The sequence below is a fragment of the Dermacentor andersoni genome, chromosome 2 (genome assembly GCF_023375885.2).
Source record: "Dermacentor andersoni chromosome 2, qqDerAnde1_hic_scaffold, whole genome shotgun sequence".
Taxonomy (NCBI): domain Eukaryota; kingdom Metazoa; phylum Arthropoda; class Arachnida; order Ixodida; family Ixodidae; genus Dermacentor; species Dermacentor andersoni.
Window position 1 is genome coordinate 19,982,944 of NC_092815.1, and position 23,645 is coordinate 20,006,588.

At 44.2% G+C, this 23,645-nt stretch overlaps 1 protein-coding gene and 1 long non-coding RNA gene across 2 annotated transcripts in view; one reads left to right on the top strand and one right to left on the bottom strand.

The window, feature by feature from the left end:
- Nucleotides 1–791: 791 nt before the first annotated feature.
- On the bottom strand, nt 792–11,204 carry LOC140216075 (uncharacterized). The gene is made up of 3 exons (XR_011892717.1): nt 10,642–11,204; nt 3,279–3,322; nt 792–1,464 (listed from the first exon to the last, which is right to left on the bottom strand). It is a non-coding gene; the product is annotated as an uncharacterized lncRNA (long non-coding RNA).
- A 155-nt stretch (nt 11,205–11,359) lies between these two features.
- Ca-beta (Calcium channel protein beta subunit) overlaps nt 11,360–23,645 on the top strand; it is a 132,401-nt gene continuing 120,115 nt past the window's right edge. The window contains exon 1 of the mRNA XM_050189867.3: nt 11,360–11,680. Coding sequence (XP_050045824.2) covers nt 11,600–11,680 — 81 coding nt within the window. The 5' untranslated portion in view covers nt 11,360–11,599. The remainder of the gene's footprint in view (nt 11,681–23,645) is intronic.

Below are 23,645 nucleotides of genomic sequence, written 5' to 3' on the forward strand. Positions count from 1 at the left end.
AGCCCCCAATCTATACACGCTCGACCGAATATGTCCCACCTGAATAGTAGCAGTTCTATTCATGAGAAAGGACCTGACAAAGGCTTGGAATTTAACTCTCAGGCCTATCCCGGCCGTGGCCTGCAGAATGTATCTATGTAACACTGTGTCGAACGCCTTAGTGAGATCCAGGGCGAGAATCCCTTTCACGTCCCGGGTGCCGCTATCAAATATTTGCTTTCTTAGCATTAGTGTAATCTCCTGCGTCGATAGGCCGGGCCGAAAACCAACCATATTATGTGGGAAGAGGTCTCTGCGCTCTATGTACCCGGAAGCCCTGTTCAAGATCACGTGCTCAGCTACCTTGCCTATGCACGAGGTTAGTGATATTGGCCTCATGTTGTCCAAATGAAGGGGTTTTGCTGGTTTAGGGATGAGTGTCACTATAGCCGACCTCCATCCGTCAGGCACCTGTCCTGTCTACCATACCCTGTTCACCTTCTTAGTTAGTAGTTCCACTGCCTTATCGCCCAGGTTTCGTAATAGCCTATTAGAAACTTTATCCGGACCCGGAGCCGATCTGCTGTTTAAATTGTAGAGCACCGCCCTGATCTCCGATTCTGTGAAGGGCACGTCCAGTTCCTCTACCGTCGCACACTCGATTTGCGGAGAATCCTCTTCCTGCGTCGGCCCTATAGGAAGGTATCTATCTGTTCTATTAGAGAGATATTTTTTTCTTTATAGGAAGACCAGTTTTCATCAATAGACCTAGTAGGAGCTGATTGTACAAAGTGTTGGAGAAATTCGACCATTTCCTCATTGATTTTGGATGGATGGATGGATGGATAGATGGATGGATGGATGCAAAACTTTAATTAAGGTCCTGAGGTGCGCGACTCAGCGCGCTGCGGGCCGCTCCCACGTTGGGACAGTCAGGCCATGCCCGACCGCCGCATCGTGGGCCCTCTGGACAGATCATAGTTGCGCCTCGGCATCGCGGCTCTTGGTAGCGGAGAGCCACTTGTCCTCACTGATTTGTTCTGTGCCTCGTAACGAGGGGCAACGCCAGAGCATATGGTCTAGGCTAGTGAAGTCATTGCAGTGCCTGCAAGAACTAGTGGCATAGGTGTCGGGATAAATTGATTTTGGAAAAATCTGCTTTTCTGTTGTCGCGAATGTACTTTACTGAACGTTGGCGCGAAGGAATTGAAATAGCGAGGTTGAAAAACACTAACATATGTAGCACATGTATATATGTTAGTGTGCTACATATGTAGCACACTAACATATGTAACACATGTATTTATTTTTTTTTATTTTTTTTTATACAAGTACCTGTAGCACCACAAGGGCATTATTGCAGGGGGGGACAAATGATTCATAGCATGATTCGAGACCAACCTTATAACGGTGGTCGATTCAACGCGATACGCATTGTGGCTGAAAAATGAGTTCGTTGCGGAATGTTGAATGATGGTCTAGATTCTGAAAAAGAACAAAATGTGGGATTTTACGACGAGAAAAAAGTGGCATAAGTACAAGGTTGGGTTTCATGGTAGACGCACTTGCAGTTCTATTGTAATTACATAAGATTAAACGAACTGAGTTATTTTGAACGAGTTCTAATGAATTAATTTGTTTGTCAATGGCACTATCCCAGACAGCGCATAAATATTCTAGTTACGGTCGAATAAGGGTGATATAAAGAAGCATTTTTAGGGATGAAAGGGTGCTTGAAAAGTTACGGCGTAGGTAGCCAAGCATGCGGTTAGCATTGCTAATTATGTATTCACTCGGGAGATTGCAAGATAAGTTAGCAGAGATATGCACACATAGGCATATATAAGTTAACTAATTCCAAGGGAACATTATTTAGGTAATGTGTATGCATGCTGTTACTTATTCAGGATACACGCATCACTTTACATTTGCCAACGTTTAGTTCTAGTAACCAATGTTTGCACCAGTTAGCTATGTAATTATATCAGGCTGAAGGTGGTTACGATCCTCTGCATTAGTTATTGCACGAAAGGTAACAATCATGACCCAATAAGAAGCTTTAGCTCGGGCCCAACTCTGACGCGGCCTATTCAAATACATGTAAAACACAAAAACGTTTTTCTGAGATAATCCTTGGACAGATTTTAAAGCAATTTGTTGCGTTTGAGAGAAAAAGTTAAATTCTAGTGGCTGTTGGAAGCGGAGTTTCGATTTAGGGCCTGAATTCTGTTACCAAACTTTAAAAAAGATCGAACGTTTGAAAAAGAAAAAAGAAGCACGAAGTTTACAAATTAATAGCTCTGCATCAATAAAAGATATCGCGATTCTGTAAACGGAACCCATTAGATCATTGAAAGCGAAAAAATTCGATATGTCATTTTATATCTTACGTGAATTTTTTACGTTGTGTACAAAGGTTCTGCAAAAGCTGTATTTTCATATTACTAATTTATTTTTTAATTCATGTGTAACATATCAATGTTGTCCGCTTTAGATGTGCTATTAGATGCAATTCAAAGAATTGTGATATCATTTTTCATTGCCGAGTTACAGAGTTGTAAACTCGATAGTTTCGTTTTCTGAAAGTATTAGAATTTTGCCAATTTTTAATAAAATATGACGACCTAAATAGAAAATTTGAAACAAACGATCACTAGATTTTAACTTTTTTATTTTAAATGCAACAAACCCCGCCAAATTTGGTGCAGTGGTTGCCGAGAAAAACGAATTCGCCTTTTACATGCATTTAGATAGGAGCACCCGAGCTAAAGCTTCCTCATAAGTGAATGTTAGGTCATAACGAGGAAGAGAGGTCGTTAATACAAATGAGAAACAAAAGAGGCCCGAGCACTGCACCTTGTGGTACACCGGGAGTAACGCATCGAAGTGGTGAGTTATGGCTGTTTGCGGTTACAAATTGAGTGCGATTAGATAGGAAGCATTCAGTCCACTTCAGAATATTAGTGTCAAGTTTCAGCTGACGTAGTTTATAAAGTGAAAGATGCTGACAGACCTTATCAAATGCTTTAGCGAAGTCTTAAAAAATACAAAACGCAAATGACGAATGATCGAGAATGCGATGCAATTTATGTGTAAAGATTGCAAGCTGAGTTTCACATGCAAATGTTTTTCTGAATCCATGCTGAGCTGGTGTGAAAAATGCATTGGATTCAAGGAAGTTAACAAGATGCTTGCAGATTATATGTTCGTGAAATTTACAGCAAGTACTTGAGAGTGACATGGAACAATAATTAGCTGTTAAATTTTTGTTACCCGACTTACGCAGTGGAACAACCTACCCGATTTTCCATTGTCTAGGTTGAGTAGATGTATCCAGTGATTGCTGAAAAAAAGTTTTGTTAGAATAACATAACCAACACGTCGGTGTATATTTAGAAATTTTGAAATAATAGAGTCGTAACCAGGCCATGAGTGTTGACTCATGACATCAATTAGTTTCCCAACGCCAGCCTGAGCAACGATCACAGGAGCCATAACTACACAATCATAATGTCGAGTAGTAGGCCTATGGTCATTGCGCTCATTTGTAAAGAATGAAAAAGCAGTGGCCCTAGGGTACTTCCACACACAAACGCACACTCACACACGTTATATATATATATATATATATATATATATATATATATATACATATATAGGGAGTTTCTTGCACGTTTAATACGCCGAAGCAGACGTAATATATGCAGGATGCGGGAAAGAGGCGACGAGCTTATCGGAAGTAAGGCATGTTTACTTAACGTCTTCAGCTGGTGGGCCAGCCTTCGTCAGAGTGCAGCGCCACATGAACGATTCACGCACAGCTTTAAAAGCACCGTATCACAGACGGCGCACAATCTGCGCTAACTTGAACTTACACTGCGCATCATAAATGACTATCGATGTGACGCATATTAGAAAACAGAACAAGGTGAAATGCAGATGTGTTCAGGATACAATATGCAAACAGGACTCCCAGGTAAGTGCGAGCGGTCACCATGATCCTGCGCAATGAAAACAAAACGACGTACATGTACACATGCATAGGCCTGATGTCAGCCCATGGCAGCTCCAAGTGCAACCTCGAATTATCTAAAATGGAGGCATTAGGCGTGCTACTTCAAGCTACGTCAAAAAGTCACATGCGCAAAAAGTAAAAAAGAAACAGAAGAAAAAAAGAAGAAAAGAAGAAGCGTGGGGAATTCATGTATGTATTACACTGTGCAGTAAGTGTATCCTTGTGCTTAATCTAAAGTTAGACAGGTTAGCTTTCCTTTGTTTCCATTTATTCCAGACGAGACAGTGTTAAATTTATGAATAAGGTATAACTCGGGAAGATCGCGGTCATGGCTGGTGCGGAATCCAGATTCGAGTATCGTTACTTCGAGATTGTTAAATGAGTGTCCCGGCATGTTAACATATTTCGAGAGTGGTAGGTTTGGTTGGGATTCGGCATGCCATCTGTGATTGTTAAAATGGATCCTGAAAGGTGTTTCTGTCTGGCTTATGTATTGCATGTGGCAAGTACCGCACTCAAGCAAGTACACTACGTTACATGAATCATAATTGAAACTCTGTTTTTGATACGGTGCTTTCAAAGCTATGTGTGAATTGTTCATGTGTTACTGTACTCTGACGAAACCTAGTCCACCAGCTTTCGTCAACCAATATCTAAACGGGTGCGATGCTGCATGGCACGCGAAATGCGAAGACGTGGGATCGTTTCTCACCTGCGACAAGTTGTTCTTTCATCCACATTCATTGCCATTAATTTATCATTTATTTAATTCAGTTAATAAGTACAAGTAATTTCCCGTATGTTGTCCTTGGTGTCTTTGTTTGTTGACTTCCTAATCGAATTGTGCTAGCAGGTGACTTCAATTTTCCAAACTTAAACTGGGATAAGAGCTTGCGTACAGACGAAACCTGTTCAGCATTTTTTGATATGGTTTGCAAATATGGGTTTGATCAATACGTGATGAACGGTACACGTGGAAATAACATCCTTGACCTACTATTCTGCAATGATCCGAGCGTTGTTCATGATGTTTGTGTTTCACCTGGTATTAGCGATCACAAAATTGTCACTGCAATGCTTACTCTGCCACAAATAATTCCTGCTACCGACGAAACTCGCAAAGTGTATGACTACTCTAGGGCAAATTTTAATGAAATCAGTCTTGGTTTGGAAGCAGCGTTTCAGGCTTTTTCACAACACTCATCCGAAGGTGTGAACGTTCTGTGGAATTCTTTTAAAAGCATGCTGTCATCATTGACTGAAAAACATGTACCTTTCAAATACGTCTCAGACAAAGTAAAAGTAGACAAACCCTGGATGACTTATGAGGTTAAAAGGAAGATAAAGCGAAGGACTCATGCTTATCAAAAATACAAAAAGAACCCATCAAAGGAACACGAGCGCCGTCTACAAGAGTTACACATAGAATATATCGAGGCTATTGATACCGCCAAGGACATGTACTTCTCCGGACTAGCTGATTCTATCAAGACAAATCCAAAAGCATTTTGGAGCTATCTAAGAAAGACGCGGAAGGAGAGTACAGGTATTCCAAGTATTCTTCACAATGGAACCCAGATATCTGAAAGCAACGCTAAAGCGGACTGTTTTAACAACTACTTTAAATCAGTATTTCTAAAAATGAAACATAGAAATAATTTTCCCAACACTACATACAGTGTGCCAAACGTAATGCCCCCAATTACTATCACATTGGAGGGTATCAGGAACTGTCTCAACTCCATTAATGAAGCCAAAGCAATTGGACCAGACGGAATCTCTCCGAGGATACTCAAAGCCTGTTCATTCATTATATCTCAATACTTACAAATAATATTCTGCAAAACCCTCGAAAGTGGCGTGCTCCCTAATGATTGGAAAAAAGCCCATATAGTTCCAGTGTTTAAAAGCGGTTCCAAGTCATCCGTATCTAACTACAGGCCAATTTCACTTTGTTCCATATGTTGTAAAATCTTTGAGCACATTCTTTATAGCAATATAATAAGGCACTTAGAAGGAAACAATTTTTTCTTTCCAAATCAGCACGGTTTTCGCAAAGGCGTGAGCTGTACCACTCAGCTGGTAGAACTATTTCATGAGCTTGCAGATAGTGCCGAAAGAAGAATACGTACAGATGCAGTCTTTCTCGATTATCGCAAAGCCTTTGACTCTGTATCACATGATCTGTTAATACATAAAATGAGCACTCTTAATTTGGATGCGAAAGTCATGAATGTTATTGAAGATTACCTGAACGACAGAATACAATGCGTAGTTATAGGGGGCAAGAATTCTAGTTTTGCCCAAGTCACTTCTGGAGTGCCGCAGGGCTCGGTGCTGGGGCCGCTGCTGTTCTTAATTTACATCAACGACATCGCTTCATACATTTCCTCACAAATTAGACTTTTCGCAGATGACTGCGTTGTTTACAGATCCATTCGCAATCAACATGATATAGACGTACTCCAGCAGGACCTCATCAGCATAGCCTCCTGGTGTCAAAACTGGGAACTTAGCCTGAATACTGATAAATGTTACCAGGTAACATTCACTAAATCTAAAATCACTAATGAACCAACTTACAAACTGGGAGATTCCATGCTCAGGAAGGTTAACGAAATTAAATACTTAGGTGTTCATCTAACTGCTGATCTGTCCTTTTCCAGCCATATTGATATGACCGTCAGGAAAGCCGGGAAAATGCTTAGCCTACTTATACGAACCCTTAGAACTGCCCCTCAGATTCTTAAAACCATAGCATATAAGTCGCTGGTAAGGCCACAATTAGAATATGCCACTGCCTTGTGGGATCCCCACCAGCGATACCTGATTGATAAGATAGAAGGCATACAAAACCGCGCTGCCAGGTTTATATCAAAGCAGTACTCCAGACACGCAAGCATAACAGCTATAAAGAAACACATCGGACTAGAACCGCTACACATAAGACGCCAGAAGCACCGACTGAAACTTCTACACGCAATATACACTGACGCGACAGGCATTGACAAGCTAAAATACCTTAAAGCACCCCACTATATCTCAAACAGAAGAGACCACAGTTTCAAAATACGTGAAATTTCCTGCAAAACGAACTATATGAAGTTTTCTTTTTTTCCCCGCAGTATTTCTGAATGGAATAAGTTGCCAGTTGAAGTTGTGAGTGCTCCTCGGGATGCATTTCTAAGACTAATCAATGATTTGTAATTGCAATCGTCTTCCAAACCAATGACTGCAGGCTGAATGAACTTTTCTTGTATTGTTTTTCTTGTATTGTTTTTCATGTACTTTTTTCATGTACTTTTTTCATGTACTTATTTTTATCTTGATGCATTGCTCCTTTGTCATCCCTCCCTCTTGTATGATAGTCACTTCATGTTGTACCCACTCCCCTGCTATAATGCTTCGGCACTGCAGGGTGTACTGTAAATAAATAAATAAATAAAATAAATGATTAATAAAAATTGGGACCCTTGGTTAACCCCCATTCCTCTAGTTCTTTATATATATATATATATATATATATAGTAAGATGACAAGCTTGTAATTTATTTGAGGTGGTGACCGACATTAGTAAACCATATCTAAGTTTAGAACATAGAAGAGGGAATAATATAGAGTTCGTTTTAGTAGCCACAGTGTTATTAGGTAGGTTATCCTGAACAAAACATCCCATGGAGCGGGCAAGGTCTAAAGTGGGGAAATTCATGTGTGCAGTCCAACTTAGCTTGTCTTGAAATCATATACAATGGCCCAACGAAATATTTGTTCCTGAACATGCTTAAGAATGCTTCCATGAAATTTGACTGTAGTGGTACTGTATCTTGTAGTAGTTTGTAGGACAAACTAATATGTACGTAATTTTGGAGGCATTGAAAGTCAACTTATTTCCTTTTAGCCATCTGGAAAGATGAGCAAGAGATGGATTGGCGTTGGTTGCAAGTGTTGCCAGATTAAAGGAAGGAAAAATTACATTTGTGTCTTCTGCCACAAATCCTAAGCCTGTCGTAAGTGAGGGCCTCAAGGATTTTAGAAAATTTGGGCTAGTACAGATATAGGACGATAGTTTGACAGTTTGTTTACACCACCACCTTTTATAACGCATTCACCTTCGCCATATTTAACTGAATATGAAAAACGCCTTTGATCAGAAAAAATGTTAACAATGTACTTAAGTATCTTGCAAATAACCGGTGCGATTAACTTTATTCAAGATGCACGTACTTCATCCTCCACACTACATTATCCTGCAGGTGTTTCTTTATAGGTTTGATATTTCTACTAGGTCGCATTAAAATAAAATGAGACATTGTTTTCACATCAGGGGCGACGTCATCGCATTCAGGTCGCGAGATATTATGAAGAAAAACGAAAACAAAAACAAAAACAAAACAAAAACACAAAAGCTAATTAACGTTATTACCCACTTGCGTGCCCCGCTGGTAGTTCTCGTAAACGTTGCGCGTATGAATGACGAGCCCTTTTAACTGAGTGTATGGAGAAAGCGACGATTTTGGTGCTCTTCGTAGACGTGTCTGTGGTACTCTGTCTCTGCTGTACTCTGCCTATCATAAACTAATGTGCTCGTTTCTTTCAGCAGCGCCCGCGATACCGACCACTGGCATTAATTTCAAAGCTGCCGTGTACCGCCACACATTTCAATTTCGAATAGAGTCACCTATGGAAGCCCCTGTATATGTGATTTCAGCCAGCCAACAAGCTGCACGACAGCGTGAGCATGCCACATCATTAAGGACAAAACTCAGATGAGCGCATTCGCGCAGTGATTACAAAATTATTCGAAACGTTACACTACAAGCCCTCAGGTATCCATGGAAGCCCTGTCTAGGTGCACCAGCCCTATGCAGTTAACTGATACTTTTTCACATATTACATCCCAATCGGCCTTTGAACTCCTGTGGACGTCCGCTGGGCTACCGCTTCTGGATATCTCGGCCATCCGTAGGACCTCCGCAGGTGGCCTAAGGGCGTACGGCGGACATCCGCTGGACTACCATAATTGGCACTCCGAGGGGTGTCCCGCGGATCTCTAGAACGGATATACGGATGTTCCACGGACGCAAGAATTAGTTTGTGTTTTCACTGCTAAACGTCCATCAGACATCCGTATGACGAACTGTGGACCATTAAGGGATGTCTGCGGGATGTTCATTTTACTTATAATCGACTGAATTGCACACTTGGCGTAAACATATTAGTCTTCTGTAGAATCTCTGCCGCAAAGATGATGCAGTATTGATATGTACCAATGAAAATACAACTTGCACCCATGGAACACAGATTCCAAAAGCAAGCTATGTTTACATAAAATGTAAACACTTTCACCGATAACAATGAGACGTTCACGCAGGCTTGGTAGCTTACGATCGCATTGTGCTTTAGAACCAGTTCAGAAACCTGCCTCCGTGAATACCTGCATGCTCTCCACCAGAGGAAAAAATCCCAAGAGCGGGTAGAATTCGATCGAATTTGGTCTATTTTATGTTGCATTATTTTTGAGGTCTGGTTGATATTTCGCTGACAAAGGTTGATGTCTATACTGAACAAAGCTAGATGTGGTTCACATAGCTTGAATGCACTCGAGGCCAGCTCTATGTTGGCTTTTGCAAGCGCAGAAATGCTCAGCAAGGAAGCAGTTCTTCACTAAAATTCGAACAAAGTCCGGCTCGGTGCACTGGCAAAATGTACAGCATGAATGACCGAAGGACGTCCTCAGGAGGATAAGAAGTTGATGTTAAAAATGAATCCGATAATGATATCCACTGGATGTCCCCAAGACGACTGCTTTTGGACTTGGACGTCGGGATCCTATCCGGACGTCCGAGTGAGTTTCAGTGCCCATTGGGATATATGCCATGTTTGGTTCAGCTTCTGCAGTAGCAATGGACACGCAATTCGTCATCGAAGCGTGAAAAAATGCGCGTGAAAAGAAATATTATTATTGCCTAATGTTTACAAATTAATGTTCTAGATATTTACATTAGGGCTCATACAGTATGTTGCAGATATGGAGCTGAAGTTGTTCAGTGCCTCACTTGACGCCCACACTTTTCATACTCCTATTAGGAAATGTATTTATGTTGCACGTACATAATTGCGCCGCAGCCACTGAAGTTGTTGTTTTCTTTTTTAAATTTGTTAAGCGGAATGCGAACGCATTTCAACGAAACTCAATTATTTCAGTCTCCGAAGTTCAGATGGCTCAAATTGTCATGCTCAACAGCTGCTCTTCCGCGGTTGTCTACGGCTGAAGGTTTTGTATGGCAGCAAAAAGCGGCGCCGCGTTGTCCTGTTTCATGCATTATTTAGTAGCGTTACTAAAGAAATTAGATGACTGAGATGGCTCTGCTATTTGCCTTACGATGATAGCCTTACATCATACCACGCTACCAGAAATGCCAATGATGTTTCAATTATGGTATTTTATGTAAGTATGTATGATCAGGAAGGCATTAATTGTAACTTTTCATTGATTCCCAATACATTTTTCTACGCCTCTGCAATATATTCTAAAAGAACAACAACAACAACAACAACAACAACAACAACAACAACAAAAACATGCAGCACCACAAACATTCGAGCGAATCCTAATCTGGAACCGGAACAAGAAACAATATACGCACTAGCTTCGTGATACGCTAATGTGGAACCGGTGCCCGTTGATAAAGCGTAGCCTCGCTGATGTAGCACAAATACCAAACGTGCCATCAAATTTAAATGCTTGATGCCGTGAATTAGATGCGGCATAGAATGAGGAAGGTAGGTTTCTTTTTTTTTTTTTTTGATACAAAACAATTCAACGTGCGCGAGTGCGTATGTGGCTTAGTAGCGCCATCTAGAGGGTATTATTAATACTTAAAGAGCCTCCAAGATACTAAATTCAAGAGAGCTTCGAAGAAGCCCTGGGTTGTGTGCATGCGTACGCAGTTTCATTATAAAACAAGAAAATGTCATGCAACAGCCACCTGAGTAGCGTAAATCAAAGGTGCAGCCAATGATTGTGTAAAAATTTTCCAGATTGTCTGCTATAAGCAACATGCTCTGACTCTGACCAACTGTGACTAAACGTGTGGACCCCGTTTAGACGTTTGAAGCATGCTGCCATCTGTCATTTCTAGACGTCACTGTCACTGTAAAGCATGGCCTCCGAGATTAAACGCGCACTCTCGGAGGATACATGCAGGATTTCAATCTGGCGGTTTCAGCGTTGATGTCACGCCTAGCCGAAGCCAGGTCGTAATGTTGGTAGTAGACCGAGCCGGGCAGCGATCCAAGACGAGTTGCCAGCAGCAGATGATCACAAGCAGAGCAAAAGCTGTTAGATGCGGTAAAAAAAAGCAATAAGCATAGGAGAGCTGGCCGTGTGTTTCGCCCGATGGTGGACGCCGCGGGTGCGGCGCCGTTTCTTCGTGTCGTGGCTACCGTGAGTGTGCGCGTGTTCGGTTCCGTCGTGGCTCGCCGACGCCCCGGAGACGCCGGCGACGGCTGAGCGGCTCTGAGGGCGGCCTGGGGCGCACCAGCGACGCACCATGCCGAGGCTGCTGTGCCCGCCGTACGCCACTGTGAGGTAGCTTCCCCGCAATGGCGACCCCACCATTACCGCAGCAGTCTTTCGCCTTGGAAGAACTACCAACGGTCGCCATCCGATCAAAACGCTCACAGGTGAGTCCCTCTGGAGGCATACCCTATTCGTGTATCCGTCACGCGGACACACTTCCGCCAGCATGTCAGGCTGCGCTGCTTTTGGCCGCGTGCCCGTATTCGTGCTAAGCCTTTTGATGTGTTCCTGTAGGGAATGCTTTCCCCATGCGCCGAGGGACGGGCTCGTTTCATTTGCACGCGCCGTATCTGCGTGCCCGAGACACCCAGAAAAATCCGGAGGGAAGCAATCCCCCCTCTTTTTTTACGTGACTGGATGACGCAGGGCGTCGCGAGATGCGCCGGCGCCACAGCGGCGAGACCGCAATTTGCGGTAATGCGTCTTGCGACGCCCGACCGAATAATGCACGGCCCGGCGTAAATCGATAGTGAGGCGGAATAATTAAGAGCACCGCGCACTCGGCGTACATAGGATACACCTTTTGTCGTAACTAGAAAAGACATCAACAGATTAATAACGTGGGCAACGGCCACAGTGTTCATTAAAAAAATAATCCCGACATCCGTAAGGAGCAAGTTTCGGTCTTCCCACATATGGGCTACGACACTTATTGACATGTTTCCGGACCTCGCTGGACGTGTCAAAATCTTGCCAGACTCAATACTTCCATACGTGCAGTCATATAATCATGCGACACGGTAAATGAGGATACGATAGAAGCGAGCGCCTGCGATGTCACATCGACAGCCCCGGAATCGCGCCGCCGGTGCATCGATGTATATACCTGCGTGAGGTCGTCGAACCGAAAGGGAGGTCATATGTATTTATTTTTTTTAATTCGCTGCTTCGTGTTTGTGTGCTTGTGTGCATGTATATGTGAGGAAACCGCTTACTAGGGAATTCGCCTTCGGACTGTTTATGAATGAATAAAGGACCGCTTATTTGTGATCTGGGCGCGTTGGCGGCACCTGGCATTTTCGGTTCACTACACAACTCATCGCATCGCGTATCCGTGTAAGGCTGTGCCGTATTTAAAACGTCAGATTGCTCGATTAGTCTTAGTGGCAAACATTCTTATCCGTATCAACCGGGTTTTTGACGTGTACCTCGCCGTTTTCGTGGGCTGATGCGGAAGATAAGTGCAGTTTACAAAATGCAGCCAGCAAAACGAATTAAACCACAGTTGTTATAGCCATTGTACACCACTTTTGCCTAAAATAAATTAAAAGCTTTGTGCTCCGAAAGAAAGTACGTAGAATTGCATAATTAACCATGCCAACATTGCACCTCTTGAGAAATTGCTACGTATCAAACGCCGGCACCCTTTGCTCTAGTTATGAGGTCGCCCGCGCGCGCGCGCGCGCGCGCGCACACACACACACACACACACACACACACACACATATGAGAGAGAGAGAGAGACCCATAGGATACAGACGTCGCAAGATCCGTAACCGTCCGCTGCAGAACACTTATGATTCATAACCATTATCTGAAAAGAAGACTGGTGAGCTCGTTGTATACTGCATAACTGCGTTGTATACTGTATACTGAGTTGTATACTGCGTTGTATACTGCGTTGTATACTTCACATTGGCTAAATGTTACCTGAAGTTGAGTCTCCTTAAGTTTTTTTTTTTTATGCAGATCCAGCCCATTAGTTTAGTAAATACAGGAACTTGTAACATTATACTCCCTAGCTCATTCTCTCATATTGCATCTGCAGACGGCACGAGTGGCATGCTTGTCTGGCGTGCGCGTGAGTAGCTAATACTCGTCACGGTAGTCAGAATCGCCTCTCTGCGCCTATAGTGATAGCATGCGATGCCTATCCGGTTGTGTCCACGTGCTCTTTCACGCGCCTAGTCGGCCCGTTTTCAATTTCCAAAGATTGCCGGTTGGAAAAGCAATAGCCCAAAAGATGGTATTCGCCAGTTTCCACCTTGAGGTGGGCGTGTATTGCATGAAATAAATGTTTGTGAGGGACCTAGGTACCTTTATTTTTTTTACCTGCGATGCACGCGCCTAGCTGCTTCTTTCACTTCAGTGTACTACTCCATGCTGTGTTTTTTGTATTCGAGCATATCCGACGGCATTCGGTGCGAGAGCTGCGCGGAACATGCATGGAAATTGAATATTTATTTTTTAGATGCGAGTGTCCTTGAGTTATCGGTAGACGAATCAGGCGTGTACTAAAATCAGCAAAAGAAGAAAAAAAGTAAGATGGTGTTGTATTCCACCAGCAGCGTAATTTGCATCGAAGGGATGGCATGTGTACAAGACGTGCGGTTCGGGCAGTTCGTCATTCACCGAACTTGTCAGACGGGTCCCGTGTCACGAATATAGATGAGATCTGCGGATGCGCGGATTGCCGAATCTTTATAGAGCGACGCGCATAGGCATTTAACTGTTAACAGTTTTTGCCTACGATCCAGAGAACGACCGTGACTACAGACCACATTCGTCAATCTACTAATGATCACGCTAGAATTCTTATTTGTAGTATTTTGATGCCGATCATCGCAGTTGCGCCTGCACTGGCCATTCGACGTCATTAATCGCAAGCCAACGACGCATTTTGCAGCCATTTAGAATATTGGCGAATCTAGCTCCGCGCGAACCGTTCCATCTTCCCGGTCGCGCTGGTGCACCAGTTTGTGGCGTCTATGCACCAGTGTGGTGTACTGAAACACCATATATAGTGCAGTGAAAGCCCTGTATATGTGCAGGACACCGTGTGTCTATGCGCTGTAATGAAGGCAGTGTGAGTATAACTTAGCAAGAAAGTCGCTAAAATTAGGGACTTTTTATTCATCTTAGCGCCAACTTTGTCTTTTCGGAGTCCTGGCGACTTTTCTAGTTGCGCTAATAGCCAGTAAAGTGTCCCGATAAAGTTCGTCTAGAAAACTTGACTAAGCTCAGTACCTCGTCATTTTTCACGTTCCTGTTTTCGCGTTCCGATGATTGGCTCGCCACCGGAGGACGTAATTAGAAGCTTTAGATTAAATAATAAGGGTAACGTCCGAACAATTAAAACAAAGAAATCCTGAGCGAGTCCATTATCTTATCACTTAACGGCTGTTAAATTAAAATGGAATGTTTTTCGCCGCTATCTGGCGAAATTGGCAAAAAGAAAAAGTTAACAACAGTTAGAAGTGGATAACCAGCCGTGTCACGGCCGTCGGTAATGCGCCGAACTGCCGTTTTTTTTCGTCTGGTGCCTAGCCGTTCTTCTTATTCTCGCAGAGACTCGTGAGAGTTTTGAGCTTACCAGCCTCCTTAGTGCGTTTATCTATAAACTGTGCCATTTCATGAGGCACACACGCACAAAAAAAAAAAAAAACAAAATAAAACAAAGAAGGAGAAAGAAAGAAAGGGGCGCCAAACCGGAGCACCGAACGGAACTCACTGTATTGCGATGCTGCCCAATTAAGTCGCTCATGCGTATAGAGCAAATTGCGGTCGGTAAATGACTTAATTTGCATTGAATATAATTCCATCGTTCATCGACGTCTCGGGCGAAGTTGGGATCAATTGACGCACAGCATGGGGTCAGGCCACTTGGTGGACCTTCAGGCAATGTGAATTTTGCGTTCCCGATCAAATTGTCGATGCGGTTGCTTGCATAGGACATGCGTAGCAAGGGTGCCGCCCCGAGCATGTGCTAGTCTGTCGTTTTAATATGCGTATAGAGAATTTATTTACAAACTTTCGCGGCTCGGTGAGAGCATCAGTAGCGAGAAATAACTTGGCCCATTTACTCGGGCCTCGGTTGATGTTCTGCTCGTGAACATCGTCACCCTTTTCTCGTTTCTATAGCGCTGTACACATAGCGCGATTTTGTTTGCCTTTACGTCCTTGAGACATCATGCGTGTAAGCTATACAGGGTGTCCCAGGTAACTTTAGCCATAGTTTAGAAATATGCAAATGCCACGTAGCTGGACAGAACAAGGGTAATGTTGTTTGCCGTCGCTTGGAGATAAACTATTGATATCATTCCGCCTAATTTTATAATTATCCTTAATTAGTTAATTAACTTCTCGTATATTATAATTTGATGAAAAGTGTAAATGAGAGAAGCGTACAGCGACATGAAAAACTCCCAATTACAGCTTTCTGGTGCTCAATACTCGCTACATGAAAGTGTTTTTCCGAGCGTGAAAGCAGCCCGCGCACGCACGCAAAGTGCCTTGAGCGGCCAGTCGCGCAGAAATTTTGCGTGCATCGGCGGGCTTCTTTCGCGTTCGGAAAAACACTTTTATGTAGCATGTATTGAGCAACAGAAAGCTGTATCGGGAATTTTCATGCCGCTCTACAATGTTGTCATTGACAATTTTCATCTAAATATAATATTTGAGAATGTGATTAATTAAGACTGATCTAATCAGGTGAAATGAAAAAAGATAATTTGCGCATCTCCAAGCGACGGCAAAAATTACCCTAACGTTCTGTCCAGTTACGGGGCACTTGCATATTTTTCAACTCTGGCTAAAGTTAGCTGGGACACCCTGTATACACCCATCACGAACCGCAGAACGGAATACGTTATGTAGCAGTAGTTACTTAACTGCGAGATTTACATTTGTGTATTTGGTCTATTATTCTGTTCTGGCAGTTTTTCTGACCTCTGAAAATTCGATCGACAACTTATTGGCATGTTAGTGCAGATGCAGAAACGTCACCGGTGAGCTCGAAATCGATTGTTCTGCATTGATGCTCACGTGACTGGTGTACAATGGCTTGCACATGAATCCCCAAGGAAAGAAGACGTCCCGTGCCACTGTACTGTCGCGCACTGACCCGCCAGATTTAGCAGTTATAACCTTGGGAAACCGCAAGCACTCGGTATAGCAAAGGCTTAAATCTTTCAAGCCTTCGAGAAATTCGTGCGTTCAGGGATTCTGTAGTTTCGCGGCTATAGGTGACAGAGCATTTAGCTGGTCGAGTCCGCTTTTCAAACTGGGAGCTTTCCGTGCCGCATTCATGTAAACTAGCCGGACGGGATGAGAGAGCATTCATTCGGGATGAGCCATACCGATTGCGCGGTGTAAGGTGACAGCCAAATCCACGTTGAAGGAGTGTGTACAGTAGGTCGGTCGGCGTCAGCGGTTCGCAGCTAGCGCCGAAGAACAGGACGCGCTGGTGGTGACCTTATGGGCTCTTGTATCAGGCGCACAAGCACAATTGAGGGCACAGCGCTGTGGGTGGACGTATGCACTATCACCATAAATTCAAGCGCGAACAATTCCGAATCTGTTCCAGTGTGTTGTTCTGTTTCCATATTCACCTGTATTTGTAACTGTGGATTAATTCATACTCCAAAGCGATCACTTGGTACAGCTCCTTGGCAGGTACAGATTTATTACACATGATACTTCTATGTGATTACGCGTAACAGGCGTCCTGGTCAGTTATTTCCAGTTGCGTTTCAATGTATGCATCCCTGTCCGTGTCTCTGAGCATTATACAACAATGTGTCTGTCATGTTAACTCGACGCCGGTGGTGACTGGCTCGACCCGCTCCCGTCGGTTTCGTGTAAGCGAGGAAAGAGAAGTTTTTCCCAATATAGGCAGAAAAGAAAAAAAAGAAAGCTATAATAATAATTCATTCGCGCCCCATGGGGCCCCGCCTGAACTAAGGTTTTAGCCGTGAAGCGTGGGCACAAGGTGTGTTTCTTGTGTATCTAGCTCGAGGGTAATCTGAGTGGAAGTGCTGACGGTCGCTTGATCTACTTCGTTTGTTGTCTATCCAGAAACTGTCTCTCGTACTGGCGAATGTTCGGAAAGCCCGGATTTTGTTTGACTCGAATCAATGTGTTGGTTCGGGCATTTATTCTTATACCTTTTTGAAAGAGTTGAGTTGGCTTGCATTGTTCGGTTACGCGTTCATCTAATGTAAGCCACCTGAGTAGGCCGCACCCGAATAGGTGTGGAGCAGATATAGCTTATCCACATTTGCCGCAGGAGCTTGCAGCAACGGTGCTTCATTTGACACGTGGCTTATAATAGTGGCCGATATCCTGCAGGGTTAGCATTGTTAACCTAGAAACTGTCACCCTTGAGTAATGTTCGATTTGCATGGAGCCCAAGAATAGCTATAGGTCAGACGCAACTTAACTCTACATGTTCTGATTCTGAAATCTGCACTGGATTTTGTTTTCGTCATATTGATGTTAGAAGAACGAGATCGTTAGCCACATTCAGCAATGAGGCTGCCTAGGTCTTGTAGCTTTTCAGAGTATAACAGCAAAGGTGTTTCACGCTAAAAAGGACGACAACAAAAAGGACGGCCTCGTTTGTTTAAGCGTATAACTTCAGCCTTCTTAGCTATTCTCAAGGCCCTTAATTAAAGCTTTAATAAGTGATTTCTACCATTGCCACATAATATGAATGATTTCTATTCGCGAACTTGATTTGTCACGTTTTCTAAATTGCTAAATTATTAGAGTAATTCGCAGGCGTTAGAAATAATTGGTTCAGCAAATTTTCGCTAGGTCTTTCGTGAATCGCTCGTCACTCGCAAAAATTTTCAATTTCGGTTGTCAGTAGTAAAGAGGCGATGAATCGAGCTTCGCGGCGTAGTCGGCCTTTATGAGCATCGCCATTGCGCCGTTATTTTTTTCTTTTTTGCGCCAGGAAATCTCTCGCATGAAAAGCGGTATTCTCCATCCCTCCCCGTACTGCCGTCGCTAACGCTGAGTGTAGCGCACTATATAGGTCTTCCCTTACGTTGTGCGCAGTGGGGCTTCCATTAAGCCACTCGCTCTGCAGTTGGAAAGAAACTGCGCAGTCTTGCGCCAGCCGACACGCGGGCAAGCCACTACCGCGCGCCGACTGAACGCGACTGCAGTCCCTGGCGCTGCGATTGCGTGTACGTGTCTCGGTATCTTTTCTGGTGCGGTCAACAATGGAGCGGGCGGGTGGGCTTCGCGAAAGCGATGAGTGGCTTCGGGGCTCCCGCTCCACCGTGGTCGAGATTCCTCTGCGAAAGCGCGGAGGAAGCGCGTCGCATTCGGCCCGCGTGCGGCTGAGCTGCGATCCACTGCTGTCCGGGCTGCACGAACGCCCCGAGAACGACGGTCGAGGCATTCGCCCGGCGGCGGTTCTATCGTCCCTGATGAGCGCAAAGCGGTATGTGCGGCCCCTTTTTTCTAGCCGCTTTTCTCTTTTTGCCTCTCGCTTCCGAGGGCAGAGAGGGAGACAGCGATATCGACATCCGTATTCCAACGTTATATAGGTCGTCTGGAGCTCATCGAAGAGTCCCCACTCACCCATCACGTTCTTGATGTGTTTGATGACTAAGAGCAGGCATAGTATAAATATATTGAAATCATATGTAATAGGAATATATGAGTATTTGTTGTACAAAAGTGAGCCATCGAGTTATTCTATAGAGTGCGAGGGAATGCTATGCGAGCGGTGACATATGGGCGAGTTGGTATAGATGCACGGTGGGAAAACAGCGCAACTTTACAAGGACGAACATATGTAATAGACACGCACACATTAGGGCTTGTGAATCTCCATTGCCTTCGTCCGTATAAGGTTGCGGTACGTTTTTCAACCATGCGCACACAGTAAAAACCAGCTATCGCTTCAACGATATAGTGTTTTTATGATAGAATTTTCGGCAAGCCATGGGCGTCATACCGACAAGTCGTTTCTATCGATGTGAACAAGGAAGGACCGGAGGAGCGTGCGGTGCGTTGTCGCACGTGGCAGCGGCTGAAATAAACACCGCTCTCTTGCGTTAACCTTTTGCACTCATCGCAATTTTGACAGCAGGCTGGCCAGAAGTGGCCGTATTGGCAGGTACAAGAACGGACGTGCCATGTCTCCGTGCTAGGCGCTTGCTTCCTCATTTTGCCACTCACTGGCAGATCCCGTAATATTTTGTGCCCGCCCGTCCGTTTGGTAGCTGCAAAACGTGATTTGTTGTAGAATTCTTCACTGATATATCGTAGACATCAGTCAACAGCTCTGCTGTCTGTCCATGTATTTCCCCCACGAGGCTATAGCAATGTCGGCTATGGTCAGAAAGTATATACTTTGCCCGATATATTAGTGTGTGCGCACTGGGTACCTTCTGTTAACAGTTCCTACTTGCATGTGATCCGATATTAGCACCTGTATCGGCATTTAGTTCGTCTTGCCGTAATTAACTTCGAATTATGCATCAGCGAGCAGCCGAGGTTTTCTCAGCGTGCCGTGGATGCCGCGCAATCGGAACTGCGTATACATCGCGGAGCCCGCGTGTGATGCGCGGTCGCCGTGCTCTGATATACAACGTGTCGGCCTTCGTCGTGGCTCGAGGATCCCGCGAGAGAGACGGGGTGCTGGTTAGCGTTGTTTACGAGCGGCCGTTCTTTGCTCATATTTAAGTCTGCAGCCGTCAACCACTCCTGTGCTTGCGCATTTGGCGCCATGCGACACCGCCGCTTCGCTTTCCTTTCAAGCTGGGCTTTGCGAAGCTTTGGTTCGGCTTGTCGAAGGCATCTGGTTAGCGCGCAGCACGAGCCCACCGGTTCGATTCGCCTCCACCTCATTCTGATGGGGGCGGAATAAAAAAAAACAAAAACGATGCACCGCTCTATAGGCGCGCGTTAAGGTGCCCCGTGGATCTTATATGTTCGCGTCTTAGCAACCCTGCAGACTTTGAGAGCGCAAGAATGCTTAATTGCATGCTCACCTTTCATGCTGCGCTACTTTTGACTTATCATCGTTTATCGTCTCGCATCTTGTGCCAGGTTGTAGGTGATGCCGGCAATCAAAATGTTAGAAGTTACGTCTCTTATGAGATGCTATACCTCAGACCGGCACCTTCGCTTAAGTTCTAAATTATTCTTTTAGCGCTCAGAAATGGCAGACTCTTTATTTAGCGAAAACGGCGAGTTGGCTTTTTTATATTCTTGCACTGCGTGGAACTTAACATTCTATGAATAGAACAACACCCGTGTGCTTAGACTTAGGTGCACGTTAAGGAACCCCAGGTGGTCGAAATTTCCGGAGTCCTCCACTGCGGCATGCCTCATAATCAGAAAGTGGTTTTGGCACCTAAAACCCTATAATTTAATTTTTCTTTTGTGAATAGAACAAGAATAACGACGAAAGTGCGAAGCGCAGAGCTGTTCCTGATCTCTCTCGCGTCTGAAAAGCTTCGCGCCACGCAGAAGAAACCCTCTCCCTGTCGCAATTTTAAACGGTTGATTCAATAAGCTTCGCATTATGAACAGCGCGTCTAATTTATGGCGCTTACCTGCTGCGGCTTTCTGTCATTTCATTGAATTCGTCCTTGACATTTCGAATTTGCCAGGCGAAGTGGAGAATAACGGGTCAAATATGAACATCGTGATGCTAGGAACGTGCTATGCTGGCGTATTAAGAATGCAGGCGGAGACTTCGGAGAAGCACTTAACCTGTTGTGGCCATGGCAAGACGGTACCAACTTTGCTAAAATGTACATCGTTTCTCTTCTCTGAAATGACCGAAGTGAATAAGCTAGAGCTTTAGGGGGCGGCTTGCGCAAGTTTAAGTACGAAGGATCTTAGCCTCAAGAGTTCTTTCTCGTCTTCGTAGTCGTTCTGATATATTAATTACATTTTACTGCATAAGCAAAGTATGTGACCGTTCGAGTTGGTGATCCATGATGAAAATTCACAGCGCGGAAACTATAAAAGGACGAGAAAATGTCCGCCTTAACGCTCTTATCGTCCATGTTTTACTTGGACACTGCGCATTTATCGCTCTCTACTATGCGCTGAATGGAGTCAATTTTATCTATTCAGCGAAGTTGTTTTTTTTCCTTCGCTATCTTTCAAATACTTCGCTGATTTTATTTGCTTTTGTTCCAGCAACCAACATTTTTCGTACTGTTATCATCATCATAATATACCTTTGCTCATGAAATTTCTTCCGTAATTTTAGGATGACTGTTTATTCGACACGTTGCTCCTGTTTAGGTTTCTCGTTAACATCTATTAACTTTCCTGTTTGCACAGTAATATATATCCATAACAACATGTTGATGATCGCTAGTTGCCGTCTTGTATTAGTTTACCATCTCCGGGCTTAGAAAAAATGCACAGCGAGAGCTCTGCAGCTGGTGACATCATTAGACGCACACATATTGTTCACCGAACATGAAACTAACTTCACATACTTCGAGCGAGATGCTTTGCTGGGCTAGTTGGTGGGCAGACATGACGTAAAGTAGCGCAAAAAAATGTCCTTTTGCCCCCCACCCTCTTTTTTCTTTTCAACTTTCTTTTTGCGCTGCTTTCCATCGTGTACACGTACTTGAATGTGTCGTGAGAGTTATTGTTGAATTATCGGCAGTAGGGAATTTGCGTGATTGTTAGTTATATTAGGCGCGTAAATATGCAGTAATTACTTTGATAGACCGTTAGTTTCTCACAGCAGTCTCGACCGGAAAACAAATTCTAATTTCGCCTGATTTTTGTCAACATCGCAGCGGCGTTATAACTAACAGGTGGAAGTTCACTATTTCTTCTTCAGGGTTGGAAATGTTGCACCATTTGCGCCAACTTGCGTCAGACCATCGAGCTGCGCCAACCTGCGCCAAAACACTTAGTTTCGAATGAAGTTGCCAATCTTAGAAGGATGTGTGTGTTCAGTGGCAATCCCGCAGCGATAGACATGCGTTGGCTAGCACTTAGCCCTGCAATCGAAGCCTAAGCAATCCAGTTTCAGTGTCGGCGTCTTTGCAGTGTGGGTGTATTTTATTGCATAATTCTAACTAGGCCACAAGAAAATGAAAATCGTTTTGTGCTATATGCAATGTATTAAGCATATCTTATAAAAGTGCTAGGCGTTTGCGTATATATGCGGAGCAGCTAAAGACTACTTGAACTGACGCTTATTTCATGGGACAGTCGGGAAGGAAAGCCTCGGCGAATAAATGAATAAGGTCGTTTAGTCTGCTCAGTGTAGCTCAACAATTTCGCTATGTACTTTAGCACTCGATTTAGCGCCCTGTTGGTACATCGGCATCGATTAATGGGCGAACGCCGTGCGTTATAAGTCTATTTCGCACGTGCACCTCGTCCCGTTACCGGTTTGATAGTGCGGCACGACGAAGAACCACCTGCTTGCTTTCGTGAAACTTCTTGGTCACAAATATCCAATGGCAACCGCAATCGTCACTCTAATTTGCACGCAGGCTACACTGTTTTCTGCCAGGCCACGCCACACAAAATCAGGCTCTTGCCGCCGCAGAAAGTAAGCAAAGGACGTAAACTTTCATATTTAGTCAACGTTAGCGCCCAAATTGTGGTCGTAACTAAACGTTCGTAGGTACCGCAAACCTCCGAAATTGCGTTCGCGGCAATGATGTTCACGACGCGAGTTGCGCAGATCGAGTCCGAAATATTTAACAAGCCATCTTTCGGCGCACGAAATATCGGTTGCCGTTATACACTGGCTTTATGGAGCCCGTGGCGGAACCGCTAATAAGCCCCAATAATCGAGCTTATTCAAAATATTGGAGGACGACGCAGACTGGAAAGCCGGTAAACACCTTTATACTTCTATTATTTTCAAAAATATCTTGGAGATTTTTCTCGGCAAGCGATGTGAAATATTGGTGAATGACTAGTACGTCGCTCCACATTTATTCTGCGTTATTCTGCTATCTTAGCTGAAGGTCGCCAAGAGTTAAACGTTGCCCGAGGGCACTATGCATGCGAACGGCGTTCACTGTACCTTTCTCCTTCATTGTGGACGAATACGTTTAATTAGCTAAATATATAAACTTAACTAATCGACAAGATGTCAATGAACACGTTGTGCGTGACGTTTACAAATGACCTTTAACAGCTTTTAAAACAACCTAGGATTCGTGAAGAATCCGCCGTGGTGGCGTAGTTGCTTTGGTGTTGCGCTGCTAAACCCGATGTTGCGGGATGAAATCCCGGCCGCGGTGGCCGCATTTCGATGGGGGCGAAATGCAAAACACGCTCGTGTACTGCGCATTGGGTGCTCGTCAAAGAACCCCAGGTGGTCAAAAT